The sequence below is a fragment of the Acartia tonsa genome, chromosome 5 (assembly GCF_053477335.1).
Source record: "Acartia tonsa isolate MP-2025a chromosome 5, ASM5347733v1, whole genome shotgun sequence".
NCBI classification, from domain to species: Eukaryota; Metazoa; Arthropoda; class Copepoda; order Calanoida; family Acartiidae; genus Acartia; species Acartia tonsa.
This window is the reverse complement of record NC_137264.1, coordinates 35,902,275-35,930,147: the sequence shown is the minus strand read 5'-3', so window position 1 is coordinate 35,930,147 and position 27,873 is coordinate 35,902,275. Positions and strand designations below refer to the sequence as shown.

Sequence of the window (27,873 nt, the reverse complement as noted above, 5' to 3'; positions counted from 1 at the left end):
ACAACAGCAAGTTTACGGGTGTTTTCTCAATCAAAATTACATAACATTTGGGGGTTTTTTTCATTACAACGTAGCTACTCTATAATCAATAAAGTCTGAACGTCCGTGTTCGAATGCACCTTAGTAAAATAATTTATTTTTCACTAAAACTTTTACATAATGTAATACTAGATATATATATGTGCTCCGACACATTAATAGTCATTTAAATTTTTAGTGAAAGCTGAATGTTTCTGTCCCATGATTTATCTATTTATTCAATCTTTTTGCATCTTTACTATACTCAGGGATTTTCAGGAATAAGACAATGAACCTCTACATTGCATATATTCCCAATAAAATAAACAAAGTTACCCCTTTTCTAGATAAAATTATTGGTTAAGAAATAAAAGCACCAAAAGTTTTTAAGCCAACGAATAAGATAACAGGATTTTTTGGTAAAAATGTAATTTACAGTCAAATCTTCCCTCCTCTCTGACTACTATAACACCTTAGTTCTTTTTTTTGAAGCACAGCTGCTCTATAATATGATGGCCCTCCGTACGACACTCAAAATTCCAAATTGCAAATTGTGCAAACCAACTGATTTACATACAATACCCTCCAAAAATTGAGCTTATTAAAGCTTACTCTTTTGATTTTGGTAGTTGAGATATCTGGTATAGTCCCTTTCGTGGCAACGCACCTTAAGGGGCGATTCTTCGTAATTTTTACAGTAGGTTTAATCCTATCTCTAGCTCCAGCGGGGGGCTCTAACCCTGCGGGGCCAATTGCCTAACCCTGTGGGGCAATCACTTACTCAATAAAACCTAACCTAACCTAAAGTAACCTATAAAAAGCCATTTTAAAAATACGAAGAATCGCTGCTTAAGGGGAATTGCCACGAAAGAGACTATTCCCGAGATATCTGTAAATAACATTAACATCTTTACATTTCATATATAACATGTTTTGCCTTAAGTTAAACTATTTTAAAAACTAATCGTCCTTCGTCCTTGTTGACACTTTGAAAGAGATTCATTTTCAAAATAAACAAATCTAATTGATATTTGACAAAATGATATATAGTATATCACATGTAATATAAATACAATCTGTAAAAAAAATAACAAGGATGACAACATCCGTAAATAGAAGAGCTTAAATAAAAAAAACAGTTAATAAGTTAGGCGGACAACAGAAAACAAGGATGACAACATCCGATAGATCTGATTTTTTGAATACTGATTCCTATTACAATAAGGTACAATATTATGAGCGAAGCATCTCTATAATCAAGTATTAAAAATGTCAGTATGTCCTTAAACAGAATTCTGTATTTAAGAAGTTTTGCAACAAATTTACGTATAATTTTGCCAAACCTTATATTTTCATATTTTGTATATTCAGTTCTGACACTCAACAAAAGTTAATGTTCGTCTGTCATATCGTTTCAGAGCTTCGCTTTTATGGATGTTGTCATCCTTGTTTTTAAAGAATTTATAATATGTAAATAAAGAGGTCTGTTTGTGTCTTTCTGTCTTTGTTATAGTGAAGTAACAAGATCAATTATTTCGATAAGAAGCCAAGCAATAATAGTCTAAATATATTTTTTATTAAAATAGAGCAGTCAATTGTAATACAAATAGTTAAAACTTTTTGTGTATTATTCAAAGTATAGATTGTATTTTTTTTATTTGGGGCAGTTTGAGTGTCTATAAATATGCAATATCTAACTATTGAGATATTTACGACAAACGTTGTCTTTCAATCGGATGGTCCTTCGTACAGATACTTGCTGTAGTGTTAATGAGAAAGACAAAGAAAGTCCCTCAAAAAATCATCATGTTCCGTCATAAAAATGAGGTATTGTCCATTCTTTTTTAGGGGTTTTATTTCCCACTCCTCCTCTCCTTATCCCTCATTTTTATGACGTCATTGAGGGACTTTCTTCGGCTTTGTTAATTATGTTGTAAAAATGGCTTAATCATAAGAAAATATATCTTTTAATATAATTTACTATTCAAGGTTTTCAATCGAAAAAAAATCTTTTTCCTGTCTTTTTGTTTTATTCTTTAAATCTAAGAGACTGAAATTCCAACAATTCGGACAATTTAAGGAATGAAAAGTGATCCAATGTGAGCGGTCAACACACACACACTCCCTCATACGCACCGACTGCTAAGCTGACACACACACACAAAAAAAACACGCTAAAAAATACAAAGATAAAATAAAATATGTTTTAAAAAATTTTAAACATTTCATGATTCAAATCACGTTGAGTATAATTATATTATGTATATCAAATACTTTGTTAATATCAAGGTGTCATATTTGATATACTATTTAATAAAGGGGAAGATTGTTTTATAATTATTCTTTAAGATCTCACAAACTATGGGTTCAATTTTATGAAATTTATCATAAATGCAAATTGGATTACCTACCCTTTTAATGGCGAAGCCCTTTGATGCTAGAAGGAAACCACTGCTATAGATCTTTCAGTTTAGAATTTTGTAGTACTACGAATCAAGAATTTTAGGGAGGGCAAAGATTGAATAAACACAGATTTATTTTCATAACGTTTGTCTTTGAAACGGAATTAGATAGTGATTTCAGTAAATATTTAAGTAAATGTTATATTTCAGTTATATGCAAATTAAACTTCTACCAACCTAAATTAATTATTTTGAGCCACAACTTACAGATATAATCGGCATTGTTTTAGAATAAGTAATCCTGTCCCTGTAAGATTGAGACAGTTTAATTCTTCAATCAAGGGCGATTTCAAATTATTTGCGTCTGCCTAATTTCCAACTTTGTAAAGGACAGATGAAGTATAAGAACAAGGACAATTCAATCTTTAACAGTGTAGAAAAATATATGAATATAAATAAACAATTTTTAAAAACTTTTGATATTTCTTTCCACTAAAAATGACGAATGAAATAATATTGACCTCAATAAAGGGTAGATCACTCCAAGCAGAATTTGGTTCTAGGCAAAATGTATATATTTTTTAAAAGAAATCTTCTGTTAACTATTGATTCATCCACATTTTTTCGGGTGGAATTTTCTCTAACTTTTTTGGAAAATTAGCCTCAAACTATCACAGATATTTCAGGATTGATCCCTTTGAAGTGAAGCTAAATTGGTTCAGTGGTTAATGAGATGTTAAGCGTGAAATAGACATTCATCGTTCTCCTTTGTTTTATTTTTAGTAACTTCTTTTAATGTTCGCAACACCTGGATAAGAGAATGTTTTTTTTTCAATATGTAGCAGAATAGCTGAAAAAAGCTTAGGTAACTACCTATGTATAATAAGATATCGTAAACTAAACCATTGATCGTCCTAAAATTTTCATGAATGATTGGTATTGGTCTAGCGCTGGTATTAGGCTATTCTGCGTGTCATGCCTATTGGGAAATAGAACCCCGGGGGAAAATGTCTCAACCCCTTTAAAATACTTCTCTATATAGTAGAAAAAAATAAGATTAGCTCACAGCTAGGGTTAAAAGAGCTTAAGTCATATCAGGACTATTATCAAAAATGTTTATAAACTTCTTTAGGCATTGTCTGTTAAAAAAATACTTCGGATTAAAACAACTATTCAATATTACCTCCCAAAAGAAAGATCTCTCTATGCACTTAAGGGAAGGTTGAAGGGTAAAATCAGCCTTCGTCAACTCTCAATTTTATATTAGAAATAAAATTGAGGAGGGGAAATATTTTTTCAAGGGGCGATTTCCATTGGAAGGGTGGAGGTAACCTCCCCTAAATTGTAATAAACTGTCCATAACCATTTACCTCTAAGACGCTTGACTATATGAATTATCATTGTTGTATAAATACTTATTCTTGTCCCTTTATTTTTGTAAAGAAACAAATGTTTAGGCCATGAGCTTTAAATCTTTTCCCATTTACATTTCGATAGGCAAATATTATACAAGAAAAACAAAAAATAAAGAACATTTTACCAAAAGTCTTAAAATTAAACAATAAGGTGGATTTAAATCTATTTCTATACTTTCATTGCATATAGCTCTTCTGTATTCAAAGAGGAAAAGCATAAAAATTGACAGAGGCAAGGGAGTAAATTAATTTTTTATATTGGTCATTGTAAAATATCATCTCATATGAATCTAATTAAAGCTATTTCTTTGTCAGATTAGTTTCAAAAACGTCAAATTAGAATTAGATAGTTCTAAACTCTCAATAATCTTATATTATTATGTTTATGTATACGATCTTTGGAAATAATAGGCATATTTTATAGGGGGGAATATTTGACTCCTACTCCTACAAACATTCTTTAGAAAGATGTCTGTATTTTAAGAAAATTTTTTTGATAAATACTTTTTATTCACGGATTCAAAAAGCATAACATTAGACAAAATAAAATATAAATTTATCTGAAAGGCTGAGACAGAGTTACAAAAGAGATGAATCTCAAAATGAAAAAAGCACAAGATACAAGGTTTCGCGATTATATATTCATCTAAAAAAATAGATTGTATGTATTCTTCAGATATCAAGTGACCTTTACACCATCATTGCAGACGGGCGGAAAAGTTAGTCATAGAGTTGATGCTCGCTAAATGTCCACAACATTTTTAGCGACTTATCTCAGACAGCAGCCTTTAAAATGGCATTTTGAATTAATCATAGGATAGATGCGCTACTAAAGATCTGCAAGTAGATTTTTTATACTTCTCACTTTCCTTGAATGTTGATTGATAAGAAGTAGAGAAAGAGATACAATTTTTGTGCCATTTCACCAAAAAAATTCTTTAGGGACAGAGAATAAGGTAATACCTATATTGCAGTGCGTAGCTTTTGCACTATAGCTGCACTAATTTTCTTTCACAGGCTGCCTTTTTTGTTTTTTTTTGTAAGTACCAAAATTATGAGCTAGGAAGCTTTATTTGGGCTAGAAACAAAACAACCAATTTACATTCAACTAACTCTTACATTATTTTGCTATCCCTACACACGTGAATGACACTGCTCAATTTAATGCATTTTATTCTTAAGTTCTTCTTAGAAGCGAACTTACTCTATAACTAAGTTCTTTACTACTTTAATTTACAACAAAAGAACAATATATTTAAAACCCATTCAAAATAATTTTTTTATGTTATCAAACTACTTGGTAACTTCAAATATCTGTTCTTTAAAAAAATTTAGTCGCAGAATAAGGACATAAACCCATAGAGAGGTGGGACAATGAGATGTTTATTACACCAGTCCCAAATTTTTAATTACGTTTTCTCATTCGTTGTTTTGTAAACTTTGGGGACTTTTAATGAATTTTGATTGGTTGCTTTATTAGGTTGCGTGTCTACAGAAGGAGTAATTTTGTGTATCATCATTGGGGATTTATATCATTTTATTGGCTGTTGTCTTATCCCTTTAGATACCTATAAGTATATTTTTTTTTTTGATTTTATGACTGTTTAATTTTTATGCCCAAATAAATATGTTTGTTTACCTACATTAAACTATATATTTTCTTGCACAATGTTTTCTTTGGTTAGGTAATAATTATTATCAGCATAAGGTACCTGAATATTTTTAAAAGATTCAATCTTATTCAAAAATTCGTTTCAGAATTACAATAATTTTTGATGGACTTATAAGATAACAGATTACGGTTCTCATTTTATATTTGTATTCTTGTTTTCCACAAAATTAAGAAACACAATTTGATGTATAACTTGAAATATGTTTAAGTTTTGGATACAACAAACTTGAAATGCTTTAAATATTCTATTTGCGCTGATTCTTTTTATATAGGCCATGGCCGTCGCTTTGTCAAACAAAGTGAATTGGTAGTTGATTGGCGGATTTGTATATTTTTAAAGATATTTGCCCTCGATGCCAGACTAAACATCAAGGAATATTTGTTCTATCCTAACATCCATGGTATTAAGTAATTAAACACCCAACAGAAATTCAAATCTTTGATTACACGACTTTTGTCTGATGGAATTCATACATGTGCCATAGCATGATAATTCAACCACACTCTTACTATTATTGTCACGTCTGGCATAGATGCATTAGGTATCATTTATAACGTCTCTAGTACGACATGTTGTGGTCCAGACTTGAAACCAACACTTCACCAATTATACTAATTCAGCTTTTATTAGGGGTGTATATTCTGCATGGGCTCAGGGGGGGGGGGGGAATAAAAAATAAGTGGTTGGAGGGGAAAAAAATGTAAAAATTAAGAAAACTGAAAACATTTTTTCCATTTCGCCCCCCTCTTTGGTTAAAAAAACTAAAAAAATGTGTGGTAGGAGGGATAAAATAAATAAATATAGAGTTCTTTAAATATTTTTCTATTTACCCCCCTACTTTTAAGAAAAATCTAGGGGGGAAAAAAATAAAAATTTGTAGCAGGGGAAAAAAATAAATCTTGTGCAGAATATAGGTACACCCCTGGCTTTTATTCAGCTTATACCAACATTGAAATTAATTCAGAAAACAAGGATGACAACATCCATAAAAGCGAAGCACTGAAAAGGTAGGACAAATGGACATTGACACTTGTATAGTGTCTGAACTGAATAATCAGAATATAAAAGTAACTGCTTGATACAGGATATGTTTATGGACATACTTACATTTTTAGGACTTGATTATAGAGATGCTTCGCTTAAATATTGTTCTTTGTAGTCCCAGGAATCAATATACCAAAAATCAGATAAAACAGATAATTAGATCACATAAAAATTTGTCTTTACAAAAGTAGAAAAATCAACATGTTTAAAATGGAAGTACGGACATTCTGGTAATGATTATAGAGTTGCTACGCTTTCTAAATAGTACGTACGGACGGACCGACCCTAATTATAGAAAAGATTAGCTTTTAAAAAATCACGAAATCAAAACGTGATTTTTTAGTTGTCATTGGGGGGCAACACTTATAGACGTTAACGACCTTTCATCTGCAATCTAAATGTGATTTAATATTTATTTCGCTTGTTTGTTATACTTTATACCTGGCTTTTGTCAACTAGATATGTTGCTCCTTCTCTCTGAGTAGTAGATGAACTTACATTACAGTTAATTATAGAGTAGCTTTGACATTTCCTAGCAATGTATTATTCAACCATACAAAAATATTAATTAAAAATTAACAAAAACTTTATTTTATAAATACATTATAATAAAGATATATAATAGTATATAAATCTGTTTGTGTTTTTGATTTGTTATACATAATACAAACATATCGCCGACCTGCATACGTCCATCAACAATCTAAAAATATTTTTTTTGTAATTACAACAGCTACTTAAATATAGCAGTCAGCCGCTACTTTGCAAACTTTTCTTTCTGTTTAGGTATTAAAATAGTTATTTCACGCATCGTATTATAAACAGCTTTCCGCGGATATAGAATGTGCAATTATAAGATTAAAACCAGTTGAACGATTAAAACGATGTGCCGAAGGCACGGGCTAAAAAAACTGGTTTTAATCTAATGAAGTTATGATCGTACATTTTTAAATTCGTAGAAAGATGGATATAATACGATGCTAGACATAGTTTTTTCGTATGGATGAGAACCGGTTCCTATCCACCGGATTCGAATGAATACGAGAATAGTTATTTCTCGCATCGTATTATAAACGGCTTTCCGCGGATATATAAAGTACAATTATGAGATTAAAACTAGTTTTTTTAGCCCCGAGGTGCAAAAGGCACCGGCTAAAAAACTGGTTTTAATCTTATGATTGTACATTTCTATATTCGTAGAAAGCTGGATATAATACGATGCTAGACATAGTTTTTTCGTATGGATGAGAACCGGTACCTATCCACCGGATTCGAATGAATACGAGTTTGTTTAGCCCAGGTATGCCGAAGGCACGGGCTAAAAATCTGGTTTTAATCTTATGATTGTACATTTTTATATTCGTACAAAACTGGATAAAATACGAAGTTAGGCATAGTTTTTTGTAAGGATGAGAACCGGTTCTAATCCACCGGATATTAATCGGTTTCGAATGAATACAAGAAAAAAACTATTTACCTGTGGTGTAAACTATCTGGCTCCGCCACCACCGCTAGGGCAATCCTTGAGAATATGGCCGATACCTCCACACTTGTAGCAAGTTTTAGTTCCAGCACTAGGACAATCCTGAAAGTAAACAGGTAAGTTTTCATGAAAAAAATTATGTACCCATTCTTTCCTGTAACAAAAAAACCATAGAACACCTGGAAATTATTTCATGACTGTTAAAGCAAAAAATGTAAACCTTAAGGTATTTTTTTTAAACCTCATTGACAGAAAGACTTAAAAACTATGTGAATACTTATACTTTTGGCTAATTATTATTCTTTTTGGTCTAATACACGTAAATCAATAAAATAATAAGTTCTTTTTACACCATTCACCCCAACTCTACTATCGGCACCTCCAGTCAAAAAAAAAGATTTGACAAAGGAATTAAATGATTTGTTACCTACCTACCTAACTAAATAATAATATATTAAGTTTTTAATAATAAGCTAGGTACCTATTCTCCAAATGGTTTTACCTTTAGAATGTGTCCAATCTTGTTACAGTTGTAGCAAATGGGCTGATCACTTTCCTGAGTACAGTTACGGGCAATGTGTCCAGTTCCTATAATATAAATATTATAATGTAAAGTCACCATACTGAGTACATATACGGGCTATGTGTCCAGTTCCTATAATATAAATATTATAATGTAAAGTCACCATACTGAGTACATATACGGGCTATGTGTCCAGTTCCTATAATATAAATATTATAATGTAAAGTCACCATACTGAGTACATATACGGGCTATGTGTCCAGTTCCTATAATATAAATATTATAATATATAGTCACCATACTGAGTACAGTTACGGGCTATGTGTCCAGTTCCTATAATATAAATATTATAATGTAAAGTCACCATACTGAGTACATATACGGGCTATGTGTCCAGTTCCTATAATATAAATATTATAATGTAAAGTCACCATACTGAGTACATATACGGGCTATGTGTCCAGTTCCTATAATATAAATATTATAATGTAAAGTCACCATACTGAGTACATATACGGGCTATGTGTCCAGTTCCTATAATATAAATATTATAATGTAAAGTCACCATACTGAGTACATATACGGGCTATGTGTCCAGTTCCTATAATATAAATATTATAATGTAAAGTCACCATACTGAGTACATATACGGGCTATGTGTCCAGTTCCTATAATATAAATATTATAATGTAAAGTCACCATACTGAGTACATATACGGGCTATGTGTCCAGTTCCTATAATATAAATATTATAATGTAAAGTCACCATACTGAGTACATATACGGGATATGTGTCCAGTTCCTATAATATAAATATTATAATGTAAAGTCACCATACTGAGTACATATACGGGCTATGTGTCCAGTTCCTATAATATAAATATTATAATGTAAAGTCACCATACTGAGTACATATACGGGCTATGTGTCCAGTTCCTATAATATAAATATTATAATGTAAAGTCACCATACTGAGTACATATACGGGCTATGTGTCCAGTTCCTATAATATAAATATTATAATGTAAAGTCACCATACTGAGTACATATACGGGCTATGTGTCCAGTTCCTATAATATAAATATTATAATATATAGTCACCATACTGAGTACAGTTACGGGCTATGTGTCCAGTTCCTATAATATAAATATTATAATATATAGTCACCATACTGAGTACAGTAACGGGCTATGTGTCCAGTTCCTATAAAATAAATATTATAATATATAGTCACCATACTGAGTACATATACGGGCAATGTGTCCAGTTCCTATAATATAAATATTATAATATATAGATATTCAACTTCTAGTCTTAATCTTAAGGATGGAGGTTTTAAATTATGTTTTATAACGTTTCAGTATATCACAATGCCCATAAAATGACAGACATAGGTTGCGTAGTTACTCCATAATTCGCATATCATGCATTTCCAAATATATCCAAATAAATAGGACTTTTCCTTATTTAACAAAAGTAGCAGTAGCTAGTTTTTCAAAGAAAAGATCTACGGGGAATTATGGTAACCACTGAACCTTACTCTGTCTATATTATATTCAAAATTAGATCCCTAGTGATCGGTGTCAATTGCTTTACAAAGCAGGGAAAGATATACTGAAATAAAAAATGTCTGATTAAGCCCGTAGTAGGCTGGTGTTGTCAACATTATTTGTCAATTGTGATTAAGCCCGTAGTTGGCTGGTGCTATTTATGTAATATGTTCAAATAAATACATATTAATTTTCAAAATATATCATTTAGGCTCGTAGCAGCCGGTGTTAGTTATCTGATATTAATAATAATAGTCATAAATAAATAAAGATTAATTGTTAACTATTGTACTTGTGTTCTTTACTGCAATTTGTCCACAAAGGACTAAAATATCCAAAAGTAGCATTATTTCCAAACACTCTAATTTCAAAAAAAGAGGCAAATTTCCAAATTAATGGGGAGGGTATACCCTTGTCAGACTAAAGATTCCAACAATTCACAAAGCGCGAATTTACGTAATAATTTCAAGGCAAAGAAAAGTATAAAAGCCAAAAACATAATAAACGAGCATAAAAATAGCAATTACCAAACAAATTTTTCCAAAAATCACGAAACCTTGCCCGAAGTAGTAAATATTTCCAATACACACGAAACCTCGTCCGAAATCTCAAATATGACGGAAGTAAAAGTGACGACAGAAGCGCCAAAACTGTCGGATTATACACTGTACTCAGATTACAAAGACAATGTAATTTTATGGGACATAATTACAGATATCCCAAAAGCAAAAAGGGGGGCACTACTACTAGCAGGAATAAAGAATGAACACGCCACATTCGGCGATAACATTCAGCGGCAGCTTTTCCAAAAATATAGGCCTACAGAAATAGCTGCAAATGAGAATAGCGTTAATCTGATTATTGAGTTCTTAGACTCACACATAGGAAAACCTTCCAAGCACTTAAAATTTCAATGTCTAAGAGAAATAGTAGAATACAAAAGATCTGCAGGGCAAGAATTTGCAGAATATGCTAAACATTTTGAATATCTTGTTTCCAAAGCAGAAAATGCAGGGCTAAAAACACTATCAAGCGACATTAAAGCAGGATTCTTAATGAATAATGCCAATCTGTCTGTACAACAAATAGAGTTACTAAACTCTGTAGTTGACTTTTCTGATGACGACAACCTATACAACAATGTCAAATCAAAAATGTTTGACATGTTAACTAACGTATTTGGTCTTAAGAATGAAAATGAGTCAGATAAGTTATCAGATGCTTTTCTAGCTCAGCATGAGGAAGCATTTCTAAAATGGTCAAAAAAGAAAAGTTTCCAAAATAATAAGACCAATAACTATCCAAACAATAGTCGTACAAGGAGCGCAACAAATAATGGCTACCTACAAGCAAAATAGCTACCAAAACAACCGTACAAATGGGGCTACAAATAATTACCAAAACCAAAGACAGGATGATGGTCAAGGCACCAATCCTAAAGACGCAAGGGGGCGATCTTTACAATGCAGAAACTGCATGTCTATAAAATATTTACAAGCTCAATGTCCTTATAACTCTAATTATAGACAAAACAACCAAAACCCTAGTAGGTTTAGACAAGCCTTTGTCATAGAAGGGCAAACTTCCGAAACGGAAGACGACATTCCGGAACACATTCTGAGGGAAATAGAAAAGGCTGAAATAACGGATAAGGAAAATAGCGAAAATACCCAAGAACACATTTTCTTTACCCAAGACAAGAGTGAATTATCAAAATTCACGGCAGAGGCATTAAATGCCGCTGCGCTAGATACCTGCTGTAGCAGCAGTGTAACAGGTATGAAATGGCTAAACATATATATGCAAGCTATTCCCAAACACATCAAACATTTACTATCAGGTCCACACCATAGTAAAACGTCCTTTACTTTTGGCAATCAACAATCCCTAACCTCATTGGGTGTTTACAAAATTGCCAATGAAATTCATGAATTAGCTATTGATGTGATTGATTCTGATATTCCCTTGCTCATGTCCAAAGAGCACATGAAGAAATTAGGCATAGCCATCAACCTAATCAATGACACAGCAACAGCGAATGAAAAACCCATTGAGCTACACACCACTAGTGCCAGACATTACATCATTAACCTACTTGATCAAGATGACAAGGAGGATTCAATGGTAATGGAGCACATAATGCTAATTGATCTAGAACAAGCAACCATAAGACAACAATATCAAATGTTAGAGAAGCTCCATAGGCAATTTGGCCATGGAAGCAAATCTAAATTTGTTGACTTACTAAAAGGTGCTGAAAAATGGCATGATCACTTTGATGAAATGATTGACAAAATTATTGATGGATGTGAAGGTTGTATTCTCAAGAAAAGACTTCCAGACAGACCATCTGTAGCCTTTCCAATGGCAAATGATTTCAATCAATGTGTAGCAATGGATCTCAAGATATGGAAAGGAAAACCAATCCTTTACATGATTGACTGTTTCACAAGATACACAGTAGCTACCTTTCTCAAATCAAAGACTCCAGAAGAAGTAGTAAGAGCATTCATGACTCACTGGGTAAGATATTTTCAAAAACCTCGTGAGATCATCACAGATCAAGGAAATGAATTCACTGGATCAATCATGATGGAAGCCATGAGCAAATTGGACATAATCTGCCACACTACAGCTGCCTATAGCCTGTGGAGCAACGGATTATGTGAAAGGAATCACTATTTGGTGGACAGCATACTGCTAAGAATACTGATTAACTTCCCAGAGATGGATCTGGAGACAGCCCTCGCCTGGGCTTGCATAGCCAAGAACTCCTTATCCACAGTGTATGGATTCTCACCATTCCAATTAGTATGTGGAAGAATTCCAAGCATCCCCAACATCATTGATGAATCACCAAATGTGATTGAAATCAAGTCACACAGCAAAGCTCTTGAGGACCAACTTAGAGCAATGCATGAATGCAGAGCAGCTTTCATCAAGTCACAAAACTGTGAGAAGCTAAAACAAGCACTGAGGACAAAGATGAGAACAGCACAACACAATTACTCTCATGGAGACTACGTATATTACCGAAGAGAGAAGGATGACAAATGGCTAGGACCAGCAAAGGTAGTATACCAAGATGGCAAAGTCATTTGTGTAAGACATGGAAGATACTTTGGACAAGTCCATGCAAACAGACTGCACCCAGTCAAACCATAACTGGTAGAGAAAATAAAATCAGAGGAAACACAAGCTGGAAATACCAACACTGAAAACAACAAGGCTGAAAGTGCCAAAGATAAAGCTGAAAATGCTAACACTGAAAACAACAAGGCTGAAAGTGCCAAAGATGAAGGAACAGCAAACAAGCAATGCAATACACAAATGCAAACCAACGCTCCTACAACAACAACACAAGATACCATTGATGTTGAAAACAATATGGACGAAAATGAGGAGGAGAACATGGAAGAGACTACTGAGGAAAGAGCTCCAGATATTCAACAGAACAAGAAAAGACAAGGGAGACCAGCTAAAAAGAATAACAAGAAACAAATTGCTATTCTGAAAAGAGCTGAGAAAGTGCAAATAAAAATGGATGGAGTTTGGATAAACGCCACAGTGATAAGCAGCAGTAAAAGAACAGGAAAATATCCAAACTGGTACAACTTTGCACTAGACAATGGTCAAACAATCAGTGATGATGTAGAAAACATAGAGGTCAAGGGTATATCACCACTCTATGGGTAGTAACCAAAAAAGGAGAAGAACTGAGGGCTAGACTAACAGCAAAAGGATTCCAAGAACTGCAAGATGTACCAAAGGAATCTCCAACAATGCACAAACACACACTGAGAATCATTTTGGCAATTGCAGCAGCTAACAAGTGGAAGATCAGTGCCAGTGATGTGAAATCAGCTTTTTTCCAAGGGAATGAGCTAGATAGAGTAGTCCTGGTAAAACCACCAAAGGAGGCAAAGCTAGCCAAGAAGCTATGGAGACTAAAGAAATGTCTATATGGCCTAAGAGATGCCAGCAAGAAATGGTACGAGAAAGTAAAGAACAACCTGGAAAAACTTGGATTCAAAAAGTCAGTGTAAGATTCAGGTCTTTTCTTTCTTGAAAATAGCAGTGGATGACTAGAAGGATTGATTGGTATTCACGTGGATGACTTTATTCATTGTGGAACAGAGTACTTCAATGATGTAGTACTTAACAAAGTACTGAGTGCTTTTAAGATTGGCAAATCAGAAAGCAATTCATTCATGTACACTGGTTTCATGCTGAAGCAAGATGATCAAGGCATCAGCCTGGATCAGGAAAAATATGTTGAAGGAGTCACTGTACCAAAGATTGAAGCAAAGAGGATCAATCAAACCAAGGAGAGCATGACTCCAGATGAACTGACACTGATCAGACAGATGACAGGAGCTATAAATTGGACTGTGCGGGCAACAAGACTGGACCTAGCATTTGAATTGATAGAAGCTTCTACAAAAATGCAAGGAGGAACTGTTGCTGATCTCAAGGCAGCAAGAAAGACTCTTACAAAGATGAAGAATGTGTCGAAAGTCAGAATCGCTGATCTAAAAGATCTAAAACAAGCAGAGATTTGGGTATTTACTGACGCAAGCTTTGGTAATCTCAACAATGGAGTGGATAGTGCTCAAGGATTCATCATGTTCCTAGTAAATCCAAAGACAGGTGATTGTGCTCCAGTAGAATGGAAAGCAAACAAGATTCAGAGTCACCAACTCTACCTTAGCAGCAGAGACAATGAGTCTAACAACCGGGATTGATGCAGCAATAGCCACCAGATGGTTCCTGCAAGAAGTGCTAGGAAAGAATTTCAACTTCCCAATCACTGCTAACATCGACAATCAAGACACTCATGTGGCTGTACACAGTGCTACAGATGTAGGAGAAAGGAGACTGAGAAGGGAGATTGGAATGGTCAAGCAGTGGCTGACAGAGAAGGAGATAGAGAAGCTAGTCTGGGTACCAGGAGAGCTGCAAGCCGCAGACATCCTTACCAAGAAGGGTGTGAACCCTAGATATACCACACTTTTCTAGGATCTTGCTGTGTCAAGTATCAACTGTTGGGAATATCAAAGGATGACTCCATGCAAAATTTAAGCCGGATCCGGCCAAAACCGGCCGTGAATTTTATAAAAAACCGTTTTTTTCCGGTTTTTAGGGGGTATCTGTAAATCGATTCAGCAAGAGCAAAACCGGTTGGAGGTACAAAAAATTTTAATTCACATGAAATTTAGCCAATGCAATTGCCTACGAAAATGTACTTCATCATCAACTTGATTGGACAACTCTTTCCTCTCCTAAATGTCCATTAAAACCTCGTAAACGGCAAAAATCGCCAAAAATCACGCCTTCCGCGACGAATAACGGCTAAACGGTCAGCCGGAGGCGAATGAAACATAAATAAAGAAATGTCCGCCTCAAAAAGTTGTTCAACATCAAAGAGATGCTCGAGGTCTCTAAAACGACTCCTTCCCCTCCTTTAAGGGGAAAAACTGAAAAAACGTGATTTTCAAAAGTATGCTCACTTCGTGGGTGTGGGGGGCACTGAACCCGTCACCCCAGGGTCACCAAATATAAAGTCTAGGCGGCCCACAATGCTGAATTTTCACCAAGTGAAAGTCTTGTGTCATTATCTCTTATGAGAAAAAAGTTATTAATTAATTAAAATTTCAAATTGTGATTTTTTGATGGATTTCTTTGATGAAATGACAGGCCGGTCAATTTTTATGCCATTTTTGCGGTTTTTGGGCCGTCACGCCCAAACGGTTTGAGATAATCTCACGGGACCTTTGGCCCGACCTAAGTCTGGTTATTTGTAAGGTCTAAGAAAAAAAAATCCCGGATTGGATGAAGCACGACGTCGCTGCGCGCCGTCAAAAATCGCTGGTCGGCTCAATTTGCCCCCTCAAACTCTCACCTCGTGCCATTTTTCTGTGTAAAGATTATAATTATAATCTTTTGCGTAAGTCTGATTTTTTTCCCTAGACCTCACAAATAACCAGACTTAGGTTGGGCAAAAGGTCCTGTGAGATTATCTCAAACCGTTTGTGCGTGACGGCCCAAAAACCGCAAAAAATGGCCTAAAAATTGACCAACCTGTCATTTCATCAAAGAAATCCATCAAAAACTCACAATTTGAAATTTTAATTAATTAATAACTTTTTTCTCATAAGAGATAATGACACAAGACTTTCACTTGGTGAAAATTCAGCATTGTGGGCCGCCTAGACTTTATATTTGGTGACCCTGGGGTGACGGGTTCAGTGCCCCCCACACCCACGAAGTGAGCATACTTTTGAAAATCACGTTTTTTCATTTCTTTATTTATGTTTCATTCGCCTCCGGCTGACCGTTTAGCCGTTATTCGCCGCCGAAGGCGTGATTTTTGGCGATTTTTGCCGTTTCCGAGGTTTTAATGGACATTTAGGAGAAGAAAGAGTTGTCCAATCAAGATCATGATCATTTTACAAGCAGGAAAGTTAAGCTCTGATTACATAAGAGCAATAAAGAAAGACAACTAAGTTTTTCTAGACAAACAGAAAAGAAGAAATTAAGAGACCATCATTTCTGATGTCCCCAAGTCTCATTAATTTACGTTCTTTTACAACCAAATATTTTTTTCTCAAACACTTTCCAAAAATTTCGTGTGTTTTTCCTTTTTGTTTTTCAAAAAAATCTCATTTTTCTTTTAAAAGCACTAAGAAAAATTTTTTTTTCTCTCCCCTCATAAAATATTCAAACTATAATAACAGGATTAACATTTTCAACACAGTAAATCAGACAATAACAAAATTCTTCATATTTCCAATTCCCTTATTCCAATTATAAACATACGTGAAAGACAACTTTAAGGACTCAAGTATAACATATACAGGTTGAGTGGTAAGTAAGTTTTACCGGAAATGCCCAAGTTAAATTTCCTAATTTTCAATCGACAACGCAACTTTACAATCAAAGAGCAAACAAAAAACAAACAGCGGCATTATCTCAAAAGTGCGCATGAGCCCACTTATTTTACGGAAGCGGAACCAAACGTACGTGTTTATTTCTTATTGGTATATTTTTTCAAACAAAAGTTATAAGTTATGTGCATAAAATTATCAAAATTATCTGTTTCGGACTTTGCATCCTGTGCACACCCATCAGAAAGTATCAGCTTGTTTACAAGTCAGCTTAGGTATAATATTTCATTTTCAAAACATATTTTCTTATATTTGGACAATTCATCGGTGAATTTAATTTTAACTACGCAATTTTCAATCGGGTAAATAGTTTCAATTTTTTTTCAAATAAACATATTATCAAATGATGCAAATTATTTTTTTCTTCCTGCGTCATGCGTCGACTTCATTTTTCAGTGACCATAAAAATAAATATGATAAAGGGATAGTTTCACGAAGTGCATTTTAAAAAAATAGTGAACTGTAACTTTTTTCTATTTTAAATAACGTAGTAGTGCATAATATAAAGTTATTGATTAAAATTAAAAGATTTGACCAGGGATTTTCCTTAAAAAATGAGTTTTTCATTTTTATTTTCAACTTCGTTGCATGTTATATATGGCAAAATTTTTTTGTCATAAATACAACTTTAGATAGCATTTACTAGTTAATAGAACTTCAAACTTTTTATACAACAAAATACACAGAACAACAAAGAATGACCAATAAAATACTTAGTATAGTACTTAGAGTAGTGATCTTTTTATATGTCTTAGTAGAATATGTTAGGCATTGGATAGATATGATTGTGATAAAGAATTTTAACATTGGCCTGACCGAACATTTTTTATTTGACAATATCTAAACAAGGATGACAACATCCATAAGTAGCGAAGCATAAACAATTAAATAAGAATTTAGATATTAGTTGACAAAAGCATGAATATTAGGAAAAAATCACGAAACCTTTTCAACATTTGTTAATTTCTTAATATTTATTTATATTTCATCACTATGACTAACAGACTGACGGTCAAAGTAAATTACATACTGGATGCTCAGAACAACGGGAAATTTAATTTTGATATTTTTAACTACAAAAATTAAAAAAAAAACTGACCATAAACACCAAAGATATGAAGAAAAATGTGAAAAATATAAAAATAGCCAAAAACCTGCAAAAAGGCAGTCTGACCGCCATTGATGTGTTCTTGAAACGAAAGGAAATTTAATTTTGATATCTATAACTGAAAAACTTTGGAAATTGGGCCATAAACACCAAGGGTATGGAGAAAAATGTGAAAAATAAAAAATAGCCTAAAACCTGCTTAAAGGCAGTCTGACCGTCATAGTTGTTTTCTTGAAACGAAAGGAAATTTAATTTTGATTCTACTACTGAAAAAATTTTGGAAATCAGACCATAAACACCAAAGATAGGGAGAAAAATGTGAAAAATACAAAAATAGCCTAAAACCTGCTAAAAAGCGGTCCTATCGACATTGATGTTTTATAGTTAATTGTGCTTCTTGATAATGGGAATGTTGTCAAAAAATTTCAGCCTTTTATCTTTTATAGGAGCCGAGAAAATCACGTTTCCCCCAAACTAAGACGGACAGACGGACAGACGGACAGACGGACATACGGACAGAGGGACAGACGGACAGACGGACAGACGGACATTTCAAATTATAGAGTAGCTTCGCTACTAAAAAGTTAGTGATTTGCAACATAAATTACATTATATATATGTTGTATGGTTATTTGGTATTTCCGCGTGAGACAATGTGTATATTGTAAGTAAACCGAACGGTTTTGTTTATTTTTTTTTTAAAGAATCTAGAAAACCTGTCCTATAATGAACCGGACGTTATTTTTTATGTTTTTTAAGTAACTTGTCCTAAGGGGAACCCCTGTTCAATTTTTTTTTAACTCTTGTGAAATATGTTGAAAAAGATTCTCTAAAAATGGTTTTTGGCTATACATATTTGGAAAAAAATAGACCATTCTCATGTAATTTATGTGGCAAATCACTTAAACTTTTTTAGATATTGTCAAATAAAAAAAGTTTGGTCTGGTCAATGTTAAAAATTCTTTAACATACAATCATATCTATCCAATGCCTAATATATTCTACTAAGACATATAAAAGTTCACTACTCTAAGTACCTTAACTCTTTAAATACACTTCGTAGAACTATCCCTTTCCAAGTATAAATATGCAAAATATCGCCTTTTTTGTCTTATTTTTTAAAAACTAGACAAAAAATGTACATATTATTTAGTGAATTTATTTTTTTTCAAAAAATTATCAATTTATTATTCGCTTTCATGATAATTGAATATTTTGTTTTTCAAAAATCAAGAGGATTTTTTTTTCCAAAAATTATAACATGTCATTCTCGAGTCAAGGGCCATATTCTTAAAAGATCCATCATTATTTTTCCAAATCAATAACAATTTTCAAAAATTTCAGAATGTCGTCCAGCGCCGATAGTATCGCTCAAGAGGCCATTGAGGCTGCCCGTGGAGAGAAGCGCAAGAGCCTAGAGATGGAGGAGGCGCAGCCAATCCACATACATGTAGCTGACTACCAGCTAGAGCAATGGACCAACGAGCCGGAGATCCTATTTAAGCAAACTGGGGAAGAGTCCTTGGACCAGTTTGTAGAGGAGAACATCAGCATGATGGAGAGTGAATCGCGGCCTTTATATATCACCTATGATATTATCACTAACTTCTTCATGGAAGCATCTGAAGAGGACCTGTTTAATGCGATGAAAACCCTGATGGATTTTGCCATCGACTCTGGCCGTCACAGGGTAACCTTCTCCACAGGAAGGTACTGTGACGACTTTGAGAGGCACTGGGCCTCTCTGTCAGATGTGAACAACGAAGTCAGGCGCATGACACAGGAGGCTGGGGAGCAATCCCTCAGCCTCCACAAGTGCTTCTTGACAGTTCAAGACGGAGCACTTGCCACAAATGCGGCCGCCTACGCTGAGTTTCAGTCCAAGAAGTCCCTGGGGAGGATGCCATCGGAGCTAGCCGAGCAGACACTGCTGAATTGGATCCAACGCCATCATGCGCATGCGTATCAGCAGTCTAGACGCCCAAAACATAAGGTGTTGGCACCGCTGCCACTCCCACTCCCTGTTTCGTTGACTCATGAGTATGCTAATGACCAGTTTATGGTTAGCATATTAAAGAGTCGGGGTATGTTTCGCGGTCGCAGGACCCGCAGCTCATCAAGGAGAGCCCCGCCGAGAAGGTCATCTCATCAAACAATATCACGTGAGAGATCGGATAGTCTTGTCAGCGGCGCCAGGAATGGACCTAATGGCGCCCGCAGTCCCAACTCACTGGGGATTTTAGAGCGTTTATTGCAGAGGGTCTTGAAGGGCGGCAGGGATCAGTTTACCCGGGAACGTGAGGTGGAGAAGGTAACAGGGCGCATTGCTGCTATGTATCAGCAGAAATGCACTGATTTAACACGCCTCAGCATTGACTTTGAGTCACTACGCCTCGAAATGGACCTCCTCAAAGAAAAAGCCGAAAGTGAAAAGGAGGCTGAGATCCGCAGTCTGCGGCTGGAACTCAAGAGGCTGAAGGAAGAAGTGTCCTGGGAGAACTCGTCGTACGATAAGTTGTTCAAGATCAAAGATGCGCTGCACTTTGAGAATCTCCAGCTCAAGGAGGAGATTGAGAATATGAAGCTGAGCAAAAGAGAGAGGAGGAAGGCTAAGAAGGAGAAGAAAAGAAACAAGTAAGAGACAAATCATAAGTAATATTTGAATATGTGTTTATTACAGGTTTGCTCTCTGTACATCCGATCTCCAGTTGTCTGCAGCTTATTTTATCATATTGTTATTTATTTAATATATGTTGATATATGTTTTATCATGTCTATGCCAATAAAATAAGATGCAGCTTGGCTCTGTGTTTTAATATTATTATCATGTTGACCATTCTTACAGATTAAATTTGGAGGTTTTAAATTATGTTTTATAACGTTTCAGTATATCACAATGCCCATAAAATGACAGACATAGGTTGCGTAGTTACTCCATAATTCGCATATCACGCATTTCCAAATATATCCAAATAAATAGGACTTTTCCTTATTTAACACAATGTGTCCAGTTCCTATAATATAAATATTATAATATATAGTCACCATACTGAGTACAGTTATGGGCTATGTGTCCAGTTCCTATAATATAAATATTATTCAAATCTGATCCATCTGAAGATGTTTATTAAATATAAATCGTTAGGTGAACAATATTCACATAATTATGAGTATGCAGTTTCTTGTTTCTTACTGCGCACTCAATTCTGGCCCGTACACAATAAATCCAACAATAAGCAGCTTTTTTGAACTATTATGGGTTTTAAAAGCTGCTTCATTGTTTTAACATAAAATGTAGTTATTATACCATGTAATTTAACGGTTTAAAAATTACAATGCATAATATCATTCTTGATTTGTTGTTTTCCTTTTGTTGATACACTAGGTAATTAGGGAAAAAGAGAACTTATTTTTTTGGTGATTCTAGGTCCTACTAATTTTACAAGAGAAAAAAACTTGCTACTTCTTGCCTTTGACTATACCTATTGATATATTTGTACATATATTATTACTAATACCTAATCCAAAGAATAAATTTATAAGAGTTTTAAATTCAACTTTATCATGAGATGGCATTTCAATTTAGACTCCAAACTGGAATAGTCTCGTTGTTAAAACAAGATAGAATAAAATACCAGCATCAATAAATTTGAAAAGGCCATGTCACATTATTTATTTATTTCCATAAACTTTTACCTAGAAAAAAAAGGAAATTCTTTAATTCTGAAAAGAGCAGATCTACTATCAGAACATATTAAAAACAAGATTTTTTTCATGAGAATTTATAAAATTAAAAGTATTACTGTCCTTTAGTGTACATACATACAAACCTAATGGATTTTTTATGATTTATAATTTTTTCCTAATCCAGCAAAAAAAAGAAAATCTGATTAGGCTGGCCAAGATATGTACCTTACATTTTATTTAAACAGACAAACATACATGATACATCCTTACAATATGTGAGATAGGGCATCCAATCACTGCATAGGACGACAAAAAAATTGAATTTTTTTAGCCAAAAGATTTTAAATCTGAAACTAGGTACCTACATAAATTTTCGGGTAAGGGAAAAGATAAAGTTAATACGTAGTTCGAGTAGATTTTTTATATTTTACTTAAAGGGGGGGTTTTTAATGCAACCATCTCGTAATCAGTGAGCAAATGGCACTTAGAATTCGAATTTCCATCTGAAATTTTGCACAAGTAATCCTTGGTAGGTCTATTTTCCCTAAATCGAACAAAAAGTTGGAAAAGTAACGGCTAACGGCTGGCGGCTCAGCAGTTTTGCCATTTTTTGGATATCTATAGTACAAATTATTCACGAAACCTATCTCCACCTTATTCTTGTTGCCACTCCAAAACGCTATCAAACGGTTCTAGACGGTAGCTGTTGGTACTAGAAGTTTCAAAAATGGTTATTACTATTATTTAACATGAATTAAACCAAAAATATGTTTTAAATAGTTGATTCCTACGTAATTGATGATGAATTTACCCTGAAAATAGGTAAAAAAAAAACGGCTAAACGGCTGAGCCGCCAGCCGTTACTTTTCCAACTTTTTGTTCGATTTAGGGAAAATAGACCTACCAAGGATTACTCATGCAAAAGTTTAGATCGAAATTCGAATTCTAAGTGCCATTTGCTCACTGATTACGAGATGGTTGCATTAAACCCCCCCCCCCCCTTATTGAATAATTTAGATATATTTATTTCAAGTAACTTATCTGTTAACATACCATGTAAAAAACATCCTTGTGTGTAATTTTGAGGTAGAGATGAAGACAAAGATTATAAAATAGAGTTGCTATGCTTTCATTATTACGTACCATGGCATCTGTAGCACTTGTCCTCTTCCTCTTTGCAATCCTAAAAATATAAATAAATATTTTCTCGTATTCATTCGAATCCGGTGGATAAGAACCGGTTCTCATCCATACGAAAAAACTATGTCTAGCATCGTATTATATCCAGCCCTTCGGCACCCCGGGGCTAAAAAAAATAGTTTTATTCTTTTAAATGTACATTTTATATCCGCGAAAAGCTTTTTAATGTTTATAATACGATGCGAGAAATAACTATTAATATGTCCAAATCTGTCTTCATATTTTTCCCATAACAAGTTGTGACCACTTTACAGGAGCCAGAGCCGAATCGGACAAATTAAACCCCCCCCCAAAAAAAAAAAAAAAAATATTGACCCAACAAGATGTTATTAGCGACGAGTATATGATGCATTATTTGGTTCCAGATATTTCTAAAACTACGAGAGCCGTAAACGATACCCTTTTGTAGCTAAATGGCGGCCCCGTATCCTTTTATTTCAGAAATTATTGTATTCTCTTGAAATATGGCATATCGACGCTTGAATGAAAGTTTAGTTTTTTTATTTTGTTCAGGCCTCATTTAAAGTTGATTAAGCACATACCTAGACTGTATGATTTTAAATTGACTAGACTACACTTTTATATTCAATTTTAAACCGATATATTTGTAGGCAATGCTTAGTGTATGTAAAACATACCTAATTAAACATACCTAACTAATTGTCCACGTACTTTAGCAAAGTGTCCATAGAGGTTACACTTGTAACATTTCAATCCACCGCCGCGGCCATTGTAGTTTCTCCTCCTTGGGTCCTGCCTGTCCTGTCTCTGGCCACCGCCTCCACGCCTTTCCTCGCCCTCAGGTTTCGGCTCGGGACAGTCTCTAAAATTAAAAAACAAAATATTAACACTATGAAAGACTGCATTTATTGAAGAAATAAGGAATGCCTTAACGCGAAGGTAATAACCTAATAAAGAAAACAATCATTCTTGGTAACTAAATCAATTTTAAAAAGATGGAGACATATGATATAAATAAAAAGTATAAGTAATGAATACAAAAATAAACATTTTAAGATACTATTAAAATAATACCTTGCACTAATGGAAAGCAGTAGGTAATAAAATTCGCCATGCATACCATTAAATAACATTGAATTTGTAGAAAGTACATTTGATTTATGTGTTACGTGGAGCAATAAATACATTTTCGTCATAAATATTTGATGAAGTTGAATCTGGCTAAAACTGAGTTTAAATGTTATGCTTGTCCACACGTTTGAGTAGAAATCGATAAACCTTGGCTACATTATGTGACATAGTACAAAACAAACTCATTTAAATGAAAAGAGATATTATGTATTAATGTAGATAGAGGTCCCCTAAAACCAAGTGTATAACTATTTATTAACATCCTTCATCATAAATTAGCATAAAAAATTCTTTTAATAGTTTTTTATTAAATGAAAGAATTATGCCTTGCAATGAACAATGTTTGAAGCTTTTTCTTTAAAACTATTTCATTTTATTTAAAAGTATGTTACGAAAGAGATAACTTTTTACCGCCTCCTGCTAACCAGCCACCGAAGAATGAATGATACGCATGGAATTGTCTGTCCCTATCCCTAACTATCCCTACTTTTACCTGGCGAAATGACCGAGTTTCTCACATCTGTAGCATTTGACCTCTCTTGGATCTCTTGGCTCTCTGGGTTCTCTTGGCTTTCTCTCCCTGGGTTCTCCGCCCCCCTCAGGACAGTCGCGGGCAAAATGGCCCTCTCCATTACATCTTTAACATAAATACAAAACAATTATACAATTAAAGTATCTTTATAGGTACGTAGGACGTACAAAAGCCTTAAATTTTAAATTTATGGAGTGTCAAAAAATTGGATTATGGAGGCATTGTATAATACTATTAAGATACACCCCCCCCCCCCAAAAAAAAAAAAAGAAAATAAATATATATATATATATATTCAAAATTACTGATAAATTGATTCTAATGAGACCAGACCTAAACGAATTATTATATAGTTAACTAGTGACTACGCCCCTAGCATCTAGGGGCTAGAAAAATAGTCTAAAGCCATCACAAGACCTATGTAAAGCTTGTTAGCAAAATCCATCGTTACAGGCAAAAAAAACATGACTGCTGGATATTATAGACTAGCGGCTGCGCCTCTAGCATCTAGGGGCTCTATACCGAAGGAATATGGAAGGGCAGAAAAATAGCCTAAACCATACCTACCCGGACTTGTTGTAAAAATAAAATAGCCTAAAACCAACCCGAGACCTAAGAGTAGATTTACTGTAAAGAAGGACCACATCGGTTCAGCGATTAGCGAGATCCTTCGCTACAGACAAAAAAAGCTTATTACTTTATTTATTAGGGAAAAGGAAAAATGGAATTAACGATATTTACTTACCAAAGGGAATTTAGAAATGTTCATATAGCGTTGTTTCGAATTTTTATTTTACTTTGAAATTTTAATTAATTTTTATAATTAGGTAATTTAGATATGAAATAAGAATTAACTAGTTAGAGTCAGAAATAAATAGATATTACAATATTAATTATTAATTTTTCTGGTACTAAAATACTGAAACAAAATAAGAGCTACCTATAACAAACCATTGAAGACATTTTAAGGCCTGTTAATTGCTTTTAAAGCCAAAAAATGCTTATTCTCGCAGTATTTGAATTATTTCGAAGATACTTCTGAAGTTCTGCTCGGGATTGAAGTTGCAAAAGTAGCGTGCGTACTATCCAATGTTTATTCTTGGATTTTTAGATAGTGCAACGTTTAGTATTTTTTATTTAATATTTTTTAAATATCAGAAACAGCATTAACTTTATTTCTAATCATTTTGTTTTTAAAACAAGATCATAATTTGAAAAAATATAGTTTTAGATTTTTTTATTTAAAAAAAATAAAAATTGCAACATACTTGATCAGCTGACTTCAAAATAGGGTGTTTCAAAGTTTTGTACCGAAAAAAAATATTTTCCAAAAATAAAATATCCAAGAAAAGTATTTCTACGCTTTTAATATCTAAAACTTCATTTCATACAATTAGGGGGGACATATCAAATTTATTAGTTTGAAACACCCTAAAATTTTGTATTTAGAAGCAGACGGAAAGTTTGTTTACGTTGAAGATAAGACCGCTTCAAGTTTTATTGCCCTAAAGGCTTTTTACGTTCAAAATCAAAGATGGCATTTCAAATATTAATCAAGGTTTTGTGCATAATATGTTCTTTTTGTATTAGTGAAATTAAAGACAATAGAAGTGTTGTAATTTTATAAAAGTTGTCCAAGGATTGTAAAGGGATAGTTGCATGAAGTGCATTTCAGAAAAAATGATTTCAAGCAGCGCATAAGTTACAAGTATACAATCAAACATAAATAATTTTGTTTTACAATAAATAACAAACAATTAGACATCACTAAATTAGTCGTAATGGTGTTTTTGTGAAAATAAGTCAGCTATATAAATTGCTTTATCACAAAAATAAGATTTTCAAGTCTTGATATTTTTAAACCTACATGGTAAAAAATTGAAATTCTTTCAAATATATATGCACTGTATTTGTATTTTAAACCGTTAAACAGGAAAAAATATATAGTTAGCTAAATTCAAGTTTGAATGCATTTCGTGCAACTACACCTTTCTTTAAATAATCCTTCGTTACGTTTTTTTATATTGATTTTAATGTAGTCTCTTCTGACCGCCCCCAAGTGCTCTGATTCCAAAGAAGATGGAGAAGAAAATAGCCTAAAACAGTCCTTTCAAAACAAGACCTGTCGCTAATGATTGTATGCTTTAGAAAAAGAAAAATTTACATTTTTTCATTAAGTCTTGGAATAGGGTTTATTAATTTACAGTTAATGATTTACCTAATATTATAATATTTTTTTATTATTTTTTGTTCTTTTTCTATTACATGGAGTAGCAAGTTTTGTTAAGTTTCTTTTGCCCGTTAAGATCTCGCTAATCAATTGAGTTTTCGATTACAGAGAAGTTTCACGTGGGTCTTATGGTTTTATGGCCATATTTTAATACAAGTTTAAGTATTTTAGGCTACTTCCGTCTTCTAAATGTAAAATGTTATAGTTGCAGTCGCTAATTGAAAATAAAGTGAAGCTTTACTAGGAGTAAATTTCTCAATGTGTAGTTGCGAGAGTTATTTTACGCTTCAAATATTATTTTAGTTGCTAGGCAAATTGTACGTATTCTTTCAACTATTTTAAAGCGCAGCTTTCTGAACAATATTTACTATAGAAGGCTGGTGTAATATTTGTTCAGGGATCAATTCTCATGGGAATGGTTGAACTAACTTTCCCCTTGTAGATGGAAATCTCAATTGGTCCAGATGTCTTAGCAGAGGGCAGACGGACTGCCATATTTCTCTTTCATAGTATGATTGTTCTGAACAAATATTTAAAGCTGTTGAGATGTATGGAAATTTCCCTATTGAACTTAAAAAAATGTACTAGCACTTTTAATCAAGAATGGAGGCTAGTTTTCTGACTGTCATAATTTATTCAATAGCCGTGTCTGGTTCTAACTGAACTTTTCATGTTAAAATGTTACATTTTGATTTCATAAATAACTAACTATCCTTTTGCAATAAATTGCAATATAAATGTCATTGCGTGAGGCCAATTTTGGGATCTAATTCGAGTGATATTTAATTTTAGTACATAATTTAATTATTTAAGGATAAATCTGGATTTTACTAATACATGCTTGGTTTATATGCTGTCAATCTTGTCTTTTTAGCTGAGCTTGGCAGCCGCAACAGTATTCAACGGTTCTTGTTCAGCAAGTCTCGCTGTTAGTGTAATTTGTAGCCAAGGCAGTCGTATTTGCCGCT

General features: G+C 33.6%; 1 protein-coding gene across 1 annotated transcript; it reads right to left on the bottom strand.

Moving 5' to 3' along the window:
- Nucleotides 1-7,120: 7,120 nt before the first annotated feature.
- On the bottom strand, nt 7,121-25,732 carry LOC145319381 (uncharacterized). Its single transcript, XM_080161491.1, has 7 exons — nt 25,616-25,732; nt 24,637-24,780; nt 23,724-23,874; nt 22,995-23,034; nt 8,538-8,623; nt 8,030-8,137; nt 7,121-7,255 (listed from the first exon to the last, which is right to left on the bottom strand). The coding sequence occupies exons 1-6, from the start codon at nt 25,636-25,638 to the stop codon at nt 8,042-8,044; spliced, it is 540 nt and encodes a 179-aa protein (XP_080017617.1). The 5' UTR covers nt 25,639-25,732; the 3' UTR covers nt 7,121-7,255; nt 8,030-8,041.
- Nucleotides 25,733-27,873: the final 2,141 nt, after the last annotated feature.